The sequence below is a fragment of the Apodemus sylvaticus genome, chromosome 6 (assembly GCF_947179515.1).
Source record: "Apodemus sylvaticus chromosome 6, mApoSyl1.1, whole genome shotgun sequence".
Taxonomy (NCBI): Eukaryota; Metazoa; Chordata; class Mammalia; order Rodentia; family Muridae; genus Apodemus; species Apodemus sylvaticus.
In genome coordinates this window covers 23,737,413-23,752,139 of record NC_067477.1, presented here as the reverse complement: position 1 = coordinate 23,752,139, position 14,727 = coordinate 23,737,413, and the positions used below count along the sequence as shown (strand labels likewise).

At 39.1% G+C, this 14,727-nt stretch overlaps 1 protein-coding gene across 1 annotated transcript in view; it reads right to left on the bottom strand.

The window, feature by feature from the left end:
- The window catches only part of Eml5 (EMAP like 5), a 122,138-nt gene that overhangs the window by 13,212 nt on the left and 94,199 nt on the right, over positions 1-14,727 (bottom strand). The window contains exons 29-32 of the mRNA XM_052185272.1: positions 13,634-13,763; positions 11,690-11,788; positions 6,812-6,832; positions 352-525 (exon numbers count right to left, since the gene is read on the bottom strand). Coding sequence (XP_052041232.1) covers positions 352-525; positions 6,812-6,832; positions 11,690-11,788; positions 13,634-13,763 — 424 coding nt within the window. The remainder of the gene's footprint in view (positions 1-351; positions 526-6,811; positions 6,833-11,689; positions 11,789-13,633; positions 13,764-14,727) is intronic.

Genomic DNA, 14,727 nt, shown 5'->3' with positions numbered 1-14,727 from the left:
AAGTACCCCCAAGCCTGGAAAGTCTCATTGTTTATTAAAATACGTCAGAACTAAAAAAAAATCATTAGCAAAAACACAGACATAGTTTCTTACCAAGTATTAAAATAGCAAGTATTTTTTAAATACTAAATGGGTTTCATTGTTTCATGTTTTCTGAGTGTATGTCTACAGGGTTTTTTAAAGGGGACACATACAGGGCAGCTAACTGTGTGCTATGTGTTTTATAGGACTATAACAAAAATGGTTTCAATCACCAACTTAAGACAAATGCTAAAGACAGCTTCCACATTGCCTCATATTCTTGCAGTTTGCTGCTGTTGTTTTTAATTACATAAGTGAAAATCATCCTACCTTCCTGCCATCTCCAAATGGTAACAGTGTGCTCTGGGTCTAGCCCTACAGACAGCAGCAGCTTCCCAGTAGCACTGAAGCTGACAGAACACACACCCTTTGAATGGGAGCATCTTAGTATAGACAATGTCTGTTTGTTCACTGCATCCCAGATGTGGACAGATGGGGCTGTAGCTGCACAAAGATAAAATCCAAGAGTTACAACCATCTCCACATTTCCACTTCTGAATCCAGCATACACCCACCTCAGAAGCATAGAGATAGTTATGTACTTGAAAGAGATGCAGTTTATAATACCTCAAAACTGAAGCTAATTTAAAAAAAAAAAGAAATAAAAAGAAAAGGAAAAAGAAAAATACAGAATCCTTGAGGATATATTATAAATGGCACTCTCAAGAAAAGAACATTTGGAAAAAGAAAACAGTCACTATTCAGAGCTTGTCAAAGCAAGCTGTGCGCATAAGTACAGGAGACAGAGGCCAGTGGGAGACCACAGGCTTGGTACATACAAGGCTCTGGAGTGGGAAACTTCAGTTTTACATTTTTCAATCTTCATAGAGGTTCTATGGAGACTACACATACTTAACACAATGCATATGATACATACAAGTAAACAACACTGATATCCTCTGAAAGCAATGGTAGACCAGACGAACACATCATGTCCATGGGAAATTTAACCATATAGATGGGAAAAGGCTACACACACTTTAAAATAAAGCCTTTAAAAACACTATATCCCTGGATAGACAACACTGACACTCACAGGTGTGTGCCTTATCTGCGGCTCTGTAAGTTCCTCTGCACCCCTTCCTGCCCTTCCTGGGAAATGAGCCACGGGCTTCATGCCCACTGAGTAAATGCTCACTACTGAACTTCATCTCCACCTGCTTCTCTCTTATTTTCTAAACTAAAATGTCATAGTTTAGTTTGTACTATCTTCTTTTCAATTTATACCCTAAAAATTAAGTTAATTCAGCAGCTAATTCTGTCTCAAGATATAAGCACTCTTATGAAAACACTCAACATACTAAAGTCATTTGTTCAAATTATAAACTGTGAAGATGGAAAAACATTACAGAAGATAATCTTCCTGGAATTATTTTATACAGAGGAAATTATGGCCTTTAAAAAATAAATTATGATAAATGACATTTTACACCATGATAAATCTAAGGACCCTTCAAGTAAAGCAGTCAAAATAAGAAAGGTGAAGCATTTGTTCAGTTTGTCCAACTGTTAAACATGGAGATACAAAAGTTTTACCAATAATAAAATGAATTACTTCTATGTGAAAACTCTGGGGACTGGAATATGCATCAGTTGGTAGAAGGCTAGCCTAGTATGAATAAAGCATAGATTCTGACCCCCAGGACGACATCAAAACCAGGGGTGCTCACAAACGTCTATATTCGGAGGACTCAGAAGGTGTGGACACGAGACATATATATATGGAACTTAAGGCTAGCCTGGGATATAGCAGCTATTGTCTTAAAAGGTAGGTGGGGGAGGGGAGAAGAAAAATGATCACAATTATTTGAGCATTGAACTGAATCCCTCATTCATTAAAAGTTAAAGCACAAGGCTGTGAACGGGCCTGCATGACGGCTCAGCAGGAAGCCATGCCTGCCGCACGCCACACCACAGAGCCATGGCGCCATGGCGGGCGGGAAGGGAGTGCAGGGCCACACACTGTCCTCTGACCTCTGCATGCAAGCCAGGACACAAGTACATATCCAAACAAACAAATAGATAAATATAATTTTTAAAATTTAAAAGTGAAACTATACTACAAATTTATAAGGAATATAAGAGGACTTAAAAGTATTAATGCAGAAACTGCTATTATGATGGTGTGGTTTTCTGGAAATGGTAAACATTAAACATTTGTATGACTGTTTACAAAAGGTACCTCTGAGATATCCACATATTTACCAAAATGCAATGGATCTTCAATAAATTATCACTAAATATACTACAAATTAAAAGAGTTCCATTTGTCTAAAATTCAAATAGCAAGTCATTTTCAACTGAATTATAGTGTGTATGTGTGTGTGTGTGTATTATGCACATGCACTAGCGCACGTGTGTCTGAAGGGCAGCAATGTTAGGTTCTCCAGTGACTTACAGGCAATTGTAAGTTGCCTGCTCTAGATGATGGGAGCTGAACCCAAGTTCAGTGTGTACTCCTAGCCTGTGAGTCTCCTCTCTAGCACTCCCTAACAGTTAAAAGTTTCAGGTCTCACATCAAGATCATCAACCCATTTTGAATTGTTTTGTACAGGGTGAGACACACAGATCTACTTTAATTTCCTACAAGTAGATATGCAATTTCCAAAACAACAGCAACAATAAGCAAGCAAACTAACACAATCAAAACAAAGTAAAAATGCTGTTGCGGTTGGACTTGTGCACCATGTAATTAGATATTGATTTCTGTGCCCCAAGGTCAGCTTGCAGTCTGGACACGGGCATTGTATTGACCAATGTGCTGTAAAGAATGCTCCCTAGTAACCTCTGATTGGACAATAAAAGTCTAGAGCCTGAAACTGGGCAGAGAGTGAGGAAAGACTTGAGTGACTTGAGATTGAATAGGGAGGTCTCAGGTATGGACCATGAGAGAGGGAAGAAGGCAGGAAGGTCGGGGAAAGAGAAGGTCGCTGGGAGGCAGGATGGACCATGAGACCATGAGGTGGTCAAGAGAAAACCGCCCTGAGGACACACATGGAGCAGAACAAACAAAGCAAGTCAGCTGCCAGCAACACTGGGCCTGTGGCTGGGATGTGGGTTAGAATAGTGAAGAACCTGCCCAGTTTAGGCCTACAGCTTGTTAATAAAACTAGCATGTTTCTGTGTCTTTTATTTAGGAGCTATATGGGCTAGAGTGGGGCAGAACACCCCCCTCCTATAAAATTACTTCTATAAAATGCTATACAACAGGCCTCTATGTAGTGCTTATAACCTGTGAAATCCCCACTGTGGAACTATACTTGTGCACAGTGCTGAAATGACCTATCTGGTCTCAGAAAGATGAACGTAACCACTCCACTGTGCCAAGATATTACCAGAGCTACTGTAGATGACATGCAGAGCATGTCTGTGCCCAATAATGCTTTATTTATGGATTCAGAAATTTGAATTCCACATGACTTTTATTATCATGAGTTTTCTGATTTTTTTCTCAACTCTCCAAATTAGTCTAAATAAGAAAAAGAAACTTGAAGCAATCCCACTGAAATCAGGGACCAGACAAGGCTGCCCCCTTTCTCCTTATCTTTTCAATATTGTACTTGAGGTACTAGCTCGGGCAATTCGACAACATAAGGAGGTCAAAGGGATACAAATTGGAAAGGAAGAAGTCAAAGTGTCATTATTTGCAGACGACATGATAGTCTACCTAAGTGACCCAAAAAACTCCACTAGAGAGCTCCTACAGCTGATAAACAACTTCAGCAAAGTGGCAGGTTATAAAATCAACTCAAGCAAATCAGTGGCCTTCCTATACTCAAAGGATAAGCAGGCTGAGAAAGAAATTAGGGAAATGACCCCCTTCACAATAGCCACAAACAGTATAAAGTATCTTGGGGTGACTCTTACCAAACATGTGAAAGAGCTGTATGACAAGAACTTCAAGACTCTGAAGAAGGAAATGGAAGAAGACCTCAAAAAATGGGAAAACCTCCCATGCTCATGGATCGGTAGAATCAATATAGTTAAAATGGCCATTTTGCCAAAAGCAATATACAGATTCAATGCAATACCCATCAAAATCCCAACTCAATTCTTCACAGAGTTAGAAAGAGCAATTATCAAATTCATCTGGAACAACAAAAAACCCAGGATAGCTAAAACTATTCTCAGCAACAAAAGAAAATCTGGGGGAATCAGTATCCCTTACCTCAAGCAATACTACAGAGCAATAGTGTTAAAAACTGCATGGTATTGGTACAGTGACAGGCAGGAGGATCAATGGAACAGGATTGAAGATCCAGAAATGAACCCACACACCTATGGCCACTTGATCCTCGACAAAGAGGCTGAAAACATACAATGGAAAAAAGATAGCCTTTTCAACAAATGGTGCTGGTTCAACTGGAGGTCAGCATGCAGAAGAATGGGAATTGGTCCATCCTTGTCTCCTTGTACTAAGCTCAACTCCAAATGGATCAAGGACCTCCACATAAAGCCAGACACTCTGAAGCTAATAGAAAAGAAACTGGGGAAGACCCTTGAGGACATCGGTACAGGGAGAAAGTTTATGAACAGAACACCAATAGCGTATGCTCTAAGAGCAAGAATTGACAAATGGGACCTCATAAGGTTACAGAGTTTCTGTAAAGCAAAGGACACCATCAAGAGGACAGATCGGCAACCAACAAATTGGGAAAAGATCTTCACCAATCCTACATCAGATAGAGGGCTAATATCCAATATATATAAAGAACTCAAGAAGTTAGACTCCAGAAAACCGAACAACCCTATTAAAAATGGGGTACAGAGTTAAACAAAGAATTCTCACCTGAAGAACTTCGGATGGCGGAGAAGCATCTTAAAAAATGCTCAACTTCATTAGTCATTAGGGAAATGCAAATCAAAACAACCCTAAGATTTCATCTTACACCAGTCAGAATGGCTAAGATTAAAAATTCAGGAGACAGCAGGTGTTGGAGAGGATGTGGAGAAAGAGGAACACTCCTCCACTGCTGGTGGGGTTGCAAATTGGTACAACCACTCTGGAAATCAGTCTGGCAGTTCCTCCGAAAACTGGGCACCTCACTTCCAGAAGATCCTGCTATACCACTCCTGGGCATATACCCAGAGGATTCCCCACCATGTAATAAGGATACATGCTCTACTATGTTCATAGCAGCCCTATTTATAATTGCCAGATGCTGGAAAGAACCCAGGTATCCCTCAACAGAAGAGTGGATGCAAAAAATGTGGTATATCTACACAATGGAGTACTATTCAGCCATTAGAAACAATGAATTCATGAAATTCTTAGGCAAATGGATGGAGCTAGAGAACATCATACTAAGTGAGGTAACCCAGGCTCAAAAGGTGAATCATGGTATGCACTCACTAATAAGTGGTTATTAACCTAGAAAACTGGAATACTCAAAACATAATCCACACATCAAATGAGATACAAGAAGAAAGGAGGAGTGGCCCCTGGTTCTGGAAAGACTCAGTGAAACAGTATTCGGCAAAACCAGAACTGGGAAGTGGGAAGGGGTGGGAGGGAGGACAGGGGAAGAGAAGGGGGCTTACGGGACTTTCGGGGAGTGGGCAGGCTAGAAAAGGGGAAATCATTTGAAATGTAAATAAATTATATCGAATAAAAAAAATTAAAAAAAAAAGTAAACCTGCAGCACTTCAGGTGAAACCAGTATAAAAAAAGAAAAAAGAAAAAGAAAAAGAAAAAGCCAAAGTGGGTAAGCCAAAAAAAAAAAAAAAAAAAAAAAAAAAAAAAAAAAAAAAAGAAAAAAAGAAAAAGAAAAAGAAACAAAAGAAAACAATTATCTTCAGCTCATGTACTGCACAAAACAAGTGCTGGGCTGGAGTTGGCCCGAGGGCAGCAGTTTGCTATTAGTGGACTAGTCCAAGCACAGAATCATACTCCGCTCTAATGAAGAGCATAGGACAGAAATCTCTGGAGGAATATTTTCTCACTAAACTACTAATACTTAATATATCACAAAAATGAAAATACAGTTGAAAAGCCTAGCTATTATAGTATATAAAAACAATGGACACATAAAAATAGATATATATTATTCATTTAATAGCTTTCTTAAGTTCATGAAGCCATGGTCAAATTAGTTATAAAAATTACTTTTAAACATGTATATGATTTATTGCTATAATATGTTCAACAACAGAAATAGTTTATAAATTAATATATTTTGTATTAGCTAGATGATATTGCAAGTTAGTGACTGTCATGAACAATTTGTGTGACGACTACATGTGATGTCAGAAAAATCTTCAGAATAGCTCCAGGCACACTTGAGAGGTCAAAACACTTGTGTGTGTGTGTGTGTGTGTGTGTGTGTGTAGGCTAGAGGGCAAGCTGGCTCCACTCTTCTGCAGGTACTATCCTCCTTATTTTTGAGACTGGAGCTTGCCCATTATGCTTTGCTGTCTGATGAGCAAGCCCCAGGGCCCATCCTGCTCCTGGGAAGGGAGTGTGCACTCGCATGCCTGCTACCTTCACATGGCTCTTGAGCTCAGGCACTCGCCTCTGTGAGGCGAGCATTCTACTGACTTGGCTACCCCCCTGTCCCCATACAATTTTTTAAAAATATTATTATTATTGAAGATTAAAAATTATGTTATTTATCATTAGTATTCTATAAGTCATATGTGGAGCAGTAAGATGCTTGGACTTTTAGGGAGGAATATGATATTTGCATGTACCATTGTATAACTAAAGCAGGAAGTATTCAGTTTTCCTTACCTGACATGTCCGTAGAATCACCTATAATGATGAATAAGTAAAAAAAGGTTAACTATAATAATATGGATAATAGCAATAAATTTATAAAACACAATCATAATTTTAATTTATTTAAATAATAAAATATCTTATATAAAATTAGATTATTACACAGAACTGAGTGGGCTGAAAGGAGGCACTCACTTCCATTATCTACATGTATTAACATTCTATCTACATGTATTAACATTCTATGAATGACTTTTCATTCTTTCTTTGGGTGTATTTAATGAGTCATACATAATATCATAATATAATTAATCATATAATTCTAAAGCAATATAATATGGACCTTTTTGGGTTTATAAAATTCATTCCTGGGGGCTGGAGAGATGGTTCAGAGGTTAAGAGCACTGGCTGCTCTTCCAGAGGTCCTGAGTTCAAATCCCAGCAACCACATGGTGGCTCACAACCATCTGTAATGAGGTCTGGTGCTCTCTTCTGGTGTCTGCAAACAGCTACAGTGTACTCATACATGAAATAAATAAAATCTTTAAAAAAAAAAAAAAAAAAGAAAGAAAAATTCATTCCTGGGGCTGGAGAGATGGCTCGGCGGTTAAGAGCACCGACTATTCTTCTGAAGGTCATGAGTTCAAATCCCAGCAACCACATGGTGGCTCACAGCCATCCATAAGGAGATTTGATGCCCTCTTATGGTGTGTGAAGATAGCAACAGTGTACTCATATACATAAAATAAATAAATCTTGGGCTGGTGACATGGCTCAGTGGTTAAGAGCACTGACTGCTCTTCTGAAGGTCCTGAGTTCAAAGCCCAGCAACCACATGGTGGCTCACAACCATCCATAATGAGATCTGATGTCCTCTTCTGGTATGTCTGAAGACAGCCACAGTGTACTCAGACATAATAAATAAATAAATCTTTAAAAAAAAACAATAAATAAATAAATAAATCTTTAAAAAAAATTCATTCCTAAGTACATGTGGGAGGTTTGATGCATCTGTGCCTGTAGGAAAGAATTGGGTCTGAGGAACATGGCAGAAAAGGTAATTAAATAACTCAAAAAGCAAAAGGGTTTCTTCATTGTAACAAAGTCTTTCTGTATGTGGTGTACTTGACTGTCCTACCTTCGGAGCCAAACGACTGCCATACTGGGTGTTCAGCTGTGCCCACTTGTAAAACATCACCACAGCTGGGCATGGCACTGTCTGCATCCCCTCAGAGTGCAGCAGGGAGGGCCACGAGACCTGACTGAGCATCCAGCCACTCTGCCCCACCCACTCTGCAACTAGGCCCTAACTTCACATGGCCTCATAGAGTGGCTATAGCATCTAGAGTGAGGGAGACTAGGGGATGGGGTCCATCTATGCAGCTATGGAAACACCATCATCCTTGATAGATGAAGACTGTCAGTCGTGGCCTCCAAAGGGCCTGTAGAAAACCCCTGACCCACACTCGGTAAGTAATCCCAAGACTGCTCTCCCAGAGAACTTTGGTGAAGTGGTTCTTTGGTTTATTTTGGGGACCTAAAGAGGAGGAACAAATGTTTATGACTTCCCCAGGGAAAGACTTTTAGAAATAATATGCAAGAAAGAAAAGTGTGTAGATGTGTGTTCATATTTATGGTAGAAAAGCCTACAAGTAAAGCTTAAAGGAACGACAGTGTGCAGCAAGAAGAGAGTAGGGAAAGGTATAAGCTCACAGAAGAGGCACAACAGTTTTCTATGTCAGCCAAGTCTTACACGCACCAAGGACAAATTGATAGCATATAGGTATCTTTATCAGTAATATGAGGAAAGTATTTGACTACCATTTTTAGCTCTAAATATACTCTAATAATCACCAACTGGTTAAAAGACTTGACCCTGTGTCACATGAGGAAAAGCTGATAGATTGGGGGTGTTTGTCTTAGTAGTCACGCTTGTCCATGGATAAGAGAATGGGTTACATATAAAAGCTGCAGCATTACAATCTAAACCGTCAGTTACCAGTAAAGATACAATTATCAAATTAACTATGTTGCAGCCTTTCATATCTTGTGTGTGTGTGTGTGTGTGTGTGCATAAATGTATGCAGGTGTACATGTGGAGGTCAGAGGTTAACATCTAGTATCTCTCCTTCTTAGGCCCCTATTACTTCTTTTCTTTTTCTTTTCTTTTCTTTTCTTTTCTTTTCTTTTCTTTTTTCCTTTCCTTTTCTTTTTTCTTTTCTTTTTTCTCTCTCTCTGTCTCTGTCTCTCTCTCAACCTTGAGCTTGACTAGTAGACTAGGCTGCACGGCCAGTAAACTCCAAGGACCCACTGGCCTGCATGCCCAGTGCTATGATTACAAGCGTATGCCAAGGTGTCTAGCTTTTGGTTTGTTTTTTTTTTTAATGTTTTTTGTAACTGGACTCAAGTCTTTATCATTATACAGCAAGTATTTGCTGAGCTATCTCCCTAGTGCCCCAGGTTTTTTGGGTTTTGTTTTGTTTGTACCTGGGAGGTTTGGTATAAATTTGGAACTCATTGGAGTTTGGGGACATATAACATAGCCTCTCCTCAGCAGACAGCTATATCCCACACCACATGGAACAGTGGAAGCACTTATGTGCAACTGCTATGGGATGAATGTCTATGTTCCTCTAAAGCTCCTGATGTCATCTAATCTCCACTCTAGTGTTAGGTGGTGGAACATTTGGGAATGATTAGGTCATGAAGGTGGACCCCCATAATGAAGATCAGATAAGAAGAGTTGAGAGAAAAGCAGAAAGACACTATTAGGATATAACAAGGCCCTGTAACCCAGGGAGGGGACCTTCACCACAATCCAATCATGCTGATACCTTTAGCAGAGGCTTCCAATTTCCAAAACAGTGAGAAATGTGTTACTTGTTTCTTTTAAAGCATTTAGTTCAGGTATTTGTTCTAGAAGTCAAAATTGGCTAAGATATGTATCTCAGCATGGAATCTCCAATGCCATCCACCATCACCCAGGGAAAGCTAACTACCTCCTGGTCCTCCTTTATGAGTGCATACACTGAATGTACAATGTGCTACCAGACTGACAGACTGAGAAGAGACTCAGGCAAGCCCAGAGTTAAGTTCAGAACCTTTTTATAGAGAATTATGGGATTTCAAAGACTCAAGACATAGTCCAGTACAGAGAAGGCTATCTCTGGAAAGCAATTTCATTGCTCCATGCATCTCACTCCTCTAGAATACAGACTGGAGATATACAAAATTGTCTGGGCTGGGCAGTGATGGCTCATGCCTTTAATTCCACACTTGAGAGGCAGAGGCAGGAGGATTTCTGAGTTTGAGGCGAGGCCTGCCTGGTCTACAGAGCGAGTTCCAGGACAGCCAGGGCTACACAGAGAAACCCTGTCTCAAAACAAAACAAAACAAAACAAAACAAAACACAAAAAAAAACAAAAAACAAAAAACAAAAATGGCCCATCTTAAAGAAAAACACTAGGAGAAAGTCACTGAGAAAACAATTGTCTCCAAAGATGGAAGGTAAAGATAAGGGAACAAGTGATTAGATTGTCTATGTGCCCAAGAACAAGGGTCAATGAGATAGAAATCACAAAGATGCTGACTTTGGTTCTATGTGAAGGGCCATTTTATAAGCAAGCTTTCTAAGGAAACCTGAATTACTTCATTAGGTATAAGGTTGTGGGGTTCAATCCTCCTGCCACTAACTCGAGAGTGTGAGGATTACAGGCTGAGCCATCAGGCTTGACCTTTAATCTATCCATTATAACAATTGTTATATCCAATATAACAAGCTAGTGTCCCATATGTGCCTGTAACCCCAGCTCTAAGTAGGGTGGACATAGGAGGATTGTTGGGGCTTACTGGCTTCCAGCCTAGCCAAGACAGTGCAAGTCCCAGGTTCAGAGAGAGAGACCCTTTCTCAAAGACATAGATGCAAAGAATACAGAGTAGGAGAACACTCTCTGGCCTCTTCATGAACACACACACACACACACACCACTCAAATAAACAATAAAGAAAATGTATAATGATAAATATATATAACAATGTCATAACAAAACCTATTGCTTTGTAGATTGACTTGAATAATTAATTTTTTTAAAAAGGAAACTCTACAGAAGGGGAAATACAAGGGTTCTATTTGTCATAGCTACAGAACCAGACAACCCAGAGAACAAATCCCTGACTAACAAAGTTAGTATTTATATTAAATGAAGACACCAGGAAAGCAAGTGAAGTGAGTGTTGCAACTATGACTCACTGAGACCCAACAAACATGGTAATTTCAATGTTTACTACAAGTAGACTGGATTGCCCATAACTGTAAGGTGATTCCATGGTAATCTCTGACTGTCAATCTAAAATACTTGCACTCCTACTCATTGAGTCATGAACTCTGAAGTTTTTGACAGATGTTAAAAATAAATCACAGGTACATTTCAAACCAGTAGTGAATCTGATCAATACTAATGCCAAACCAAGATTTTAAAATTCAGTGCAAATCAGACCTGCATGCTCTCTTAACCAGCCTAACCTTTGCTGAACGCAGGCTCTGTCCCCATTGGTCTAGTTAATTTCTTAGCTCCCCTTTTTATACTTCATCTGAGTTTTACATACTATTGAATGCAACCATTCAGCTGACCAGAAATCCCTGATAAAGCTAAAGATGTACTATTTACACAATAGCTTACATTTTGAATAGTCTAAGTAAACTCAGATAACCAAAGTTAAGGAATAGAAAGCTACCTGGCATCAAGCATAACGTAATCAGGCTAGGTTCTGTATGCACACATACATTCCAAGCAATACACGATTTAATACACTTATTTTTTCCTAGGATATGAATTTATTAGAATAAAATAAATGTTTCAAACTATTTCTTTTTGAAATATAGAAACATACCTACTTGGCCAGTTGCCACTATGTTGATAAATTTGGGGTGTTGATTTACAGTGAGGCATAAAATATCATCATTATGCTCTTGATAAAAACTCTGAGTCCCTAAAAAAGAATATGAGGATTAACTTTGAAAACTTTAAGATGCAACAGCCACATACACTTACTTAGCATAATAATTTATTTGTTCATTCAAAATATATTTTAAGCAGTTAGCATATAAGTGATTACTATCAAAAGGGTGACAATGAATCAGTAATCTTAAAGAGAGAGATCCCTGAAAAGAATAAACCACAGACAAGCTGAAGCTACCAAGTACCACAGAGTCTGGCAAACAAAAAAAGGCTGTGGATGTACCTAACTGCACACGCACAGTTCACCTGAGTCAAGTGGATGGCCATGAAAGCCTGCGCTATGGATGGAAAGGAAGCAAGTACTAGGAATTATGGAAGATTTTGAATCCTTGCCTATGATCTTCCCTTTTTAGTTTTGTAAACAAACAAACATAAAAACACAGATATATTAGAGCTACAGAGAAAACAAAAGTAAAATTTCCATTTATTAATCTGGGTGATATTCATTCATATTTCACATTTATCTTGTAAGCAGTATTTTTTTTTATCAGAAAGCTACCTGCTCTATATACACTCAGAGGGAAACCAGAGGTGTCTGAACTGGATAACATCTGTTGTTACTTCCAACAGTAGGCTTTATGAAGGTTCCCCCCCCCCCCACCCCCCGAGAGACAGGGTTTCTCTGTGTAGCCCTGGCTGTCCTGGAACTCACTCTGTAGACCAGGCTGGCCTCGAACTCAGAAATCCGCCTGCCTCTGCCTCCCAAGTGCTGAGATTACAGGCAAGCGCCACCACTGCCCAGCTTATGAAGTTTATAATTACATATAATAAAGGAAAATTACCACTCTAGCTCACCACAGTGGTCATTACGTGATGCCAAGAGAACTGTGTGCTCTTCATCAAACTGATCAAATAAACATCAAGAGGTATTTTCTCACCTTCTTAGAGTATACACACACGTTTGCACGTGGGTGTATATATACATCAGTACAGCCGAGGCCAGTAGCCTTCTTAGTGTTCCTAGCTTTCCACAGCCTAGGAAAATCGCTCAGCTTCCTCCCACCGCAGTTACTACTTGTCTGACAAGCCACCCACTGCCACTTTCAAAGACAGTTATCCCAAACCATCTATTCTCATGCTGAAGGTTTTGGAAACGAAAGTCTTAATTTTAAAATCATTTTCTTCCTTATAAAATGTATTTTTAAATATAGTGAGCCTTCACTACTATTAGAGCCCTGTGGAGACTTAGCATTATTAAATATTCTTCTGCTGGATCATACTCTCTTAAGACTAAAATATTACAGGGCACAGGACTCAGGAAGCTGGGACATAAATATAGCTAGTGAGGTTAGCCTGGACTACACAGTTTTAACCTTGACTATATAACAATGTTATCTCAAAACAGAAACAACTATAATATGAAATATTTTTATTTTAGATTATTTCTCTTATACAATTAAAATAGTATTTGTTATTCTGGTTTCCCTTCAGAACATACAAATCTCTCATCGTTTAAAAACAATATTTGAAGCTAGATGTTGTGGTATATACCTTTAACCCTAGCAGAGACAGGCAGATCTTTTTGAGTTTGAGTTAGAGGCCAGCCTGATCTATGGAAGTTCCAGGCTAGCCAAAGCTACATAGTGAGACCCTACCTCAAGCCCCCTCCCAAATTCCAGAGCTACATAATAAGACCCTATCTTATTACGATAAGATATCTTATCATAATAAGACCCCCAAACAAACAAAACCCCCCAAAAGTTAGATAAAATAAGTAAAACTACTATTCATAGTTTTAACAAATAATTTTAAGCTGCTAAATAAAAAGTTCTAAATTAAAAAAAAATTGCATGTACAGAGAATTAAGATGACCTACCTGTGGCAACATTGTGTAGAATTCCAATAGAGGCAGTGTGATAAATGATGTCATCACCATCATTTAAATAGTGCACATTGTTCCTGCAGTCTCTGCCCCGATAGCCAAAAGCAAGCTCCAACACAAGGTCCTGGAACAATGTCAAAAATGGACATTACATCCTTCCTCAGCCTAAATGTGATACGGATAGTATGAGTGTTTTCTGACAAAGAAGAATGTGCTTTAGGGATTTTATAAACTTCTAACCAAAAACGAAGCTAGACATTTCAATGTTCCGTTAGCCTTTCCTGATTTCATATAAACATCCATGTATATATGTATATACACACACACATATGCACGTAGGTTTGACATCCTTTGTCTTCTCCCACTATCCCATTATGACCCTCCCCTTCCTCCTACTGAACCTCTTCTTCCCCATAAGTTGCTCCTACTTTCCTATCTTTTTCCTATCTTTTGCTGCCCCATTGTCTTTGACTGCTGCTGTTTGCATGGGCAGTGGTTATTTACTCAGGAAAGGATGACTTACCAGGAGTTGCAGCCCCGAGGAACATGATTTCATTACCCCACCCCCACCTGCCGGACACAGCTCCTCAGGGAGTGGGGCCTCTGAGCGCCTTCTCTATTAATGTTGGAGTGTTGGTGGGCCCAGTCTTATGCATATGACCACCACTGCAGTGACTTCATGGGTGCAACAGCCACTATACACAATATTTTTATGTAAAATGCCTTTAGCAATACAAACACACATTCCATATTTTTTAATAAAAACTTATAGGAAGGAGAAAGGACTCACATGGTCAATCATCTCATTCCAAGAGAATATTTGTATCCATGTGTTAAACATTGACACATTTCTTTTTTTTAATAATCTTTTTTTTTTAGCTATCCTGGGTTTTTTGTTATTCCAGATGAATTTGAGAATTGCTCTTTCTAGCTCTATGAAGAACTGGGTTGGGATTTTTATGGGAATAGCATTGAATCTGTAGATTGCCTTTGGCAAGATGGCCATTTTAACTATATTAATCCTGCCAATCCACGAGCATGAAAGGTTTTTCCATTTCCTGAGATCTTCTTCGATTTCCTTCTTCAGA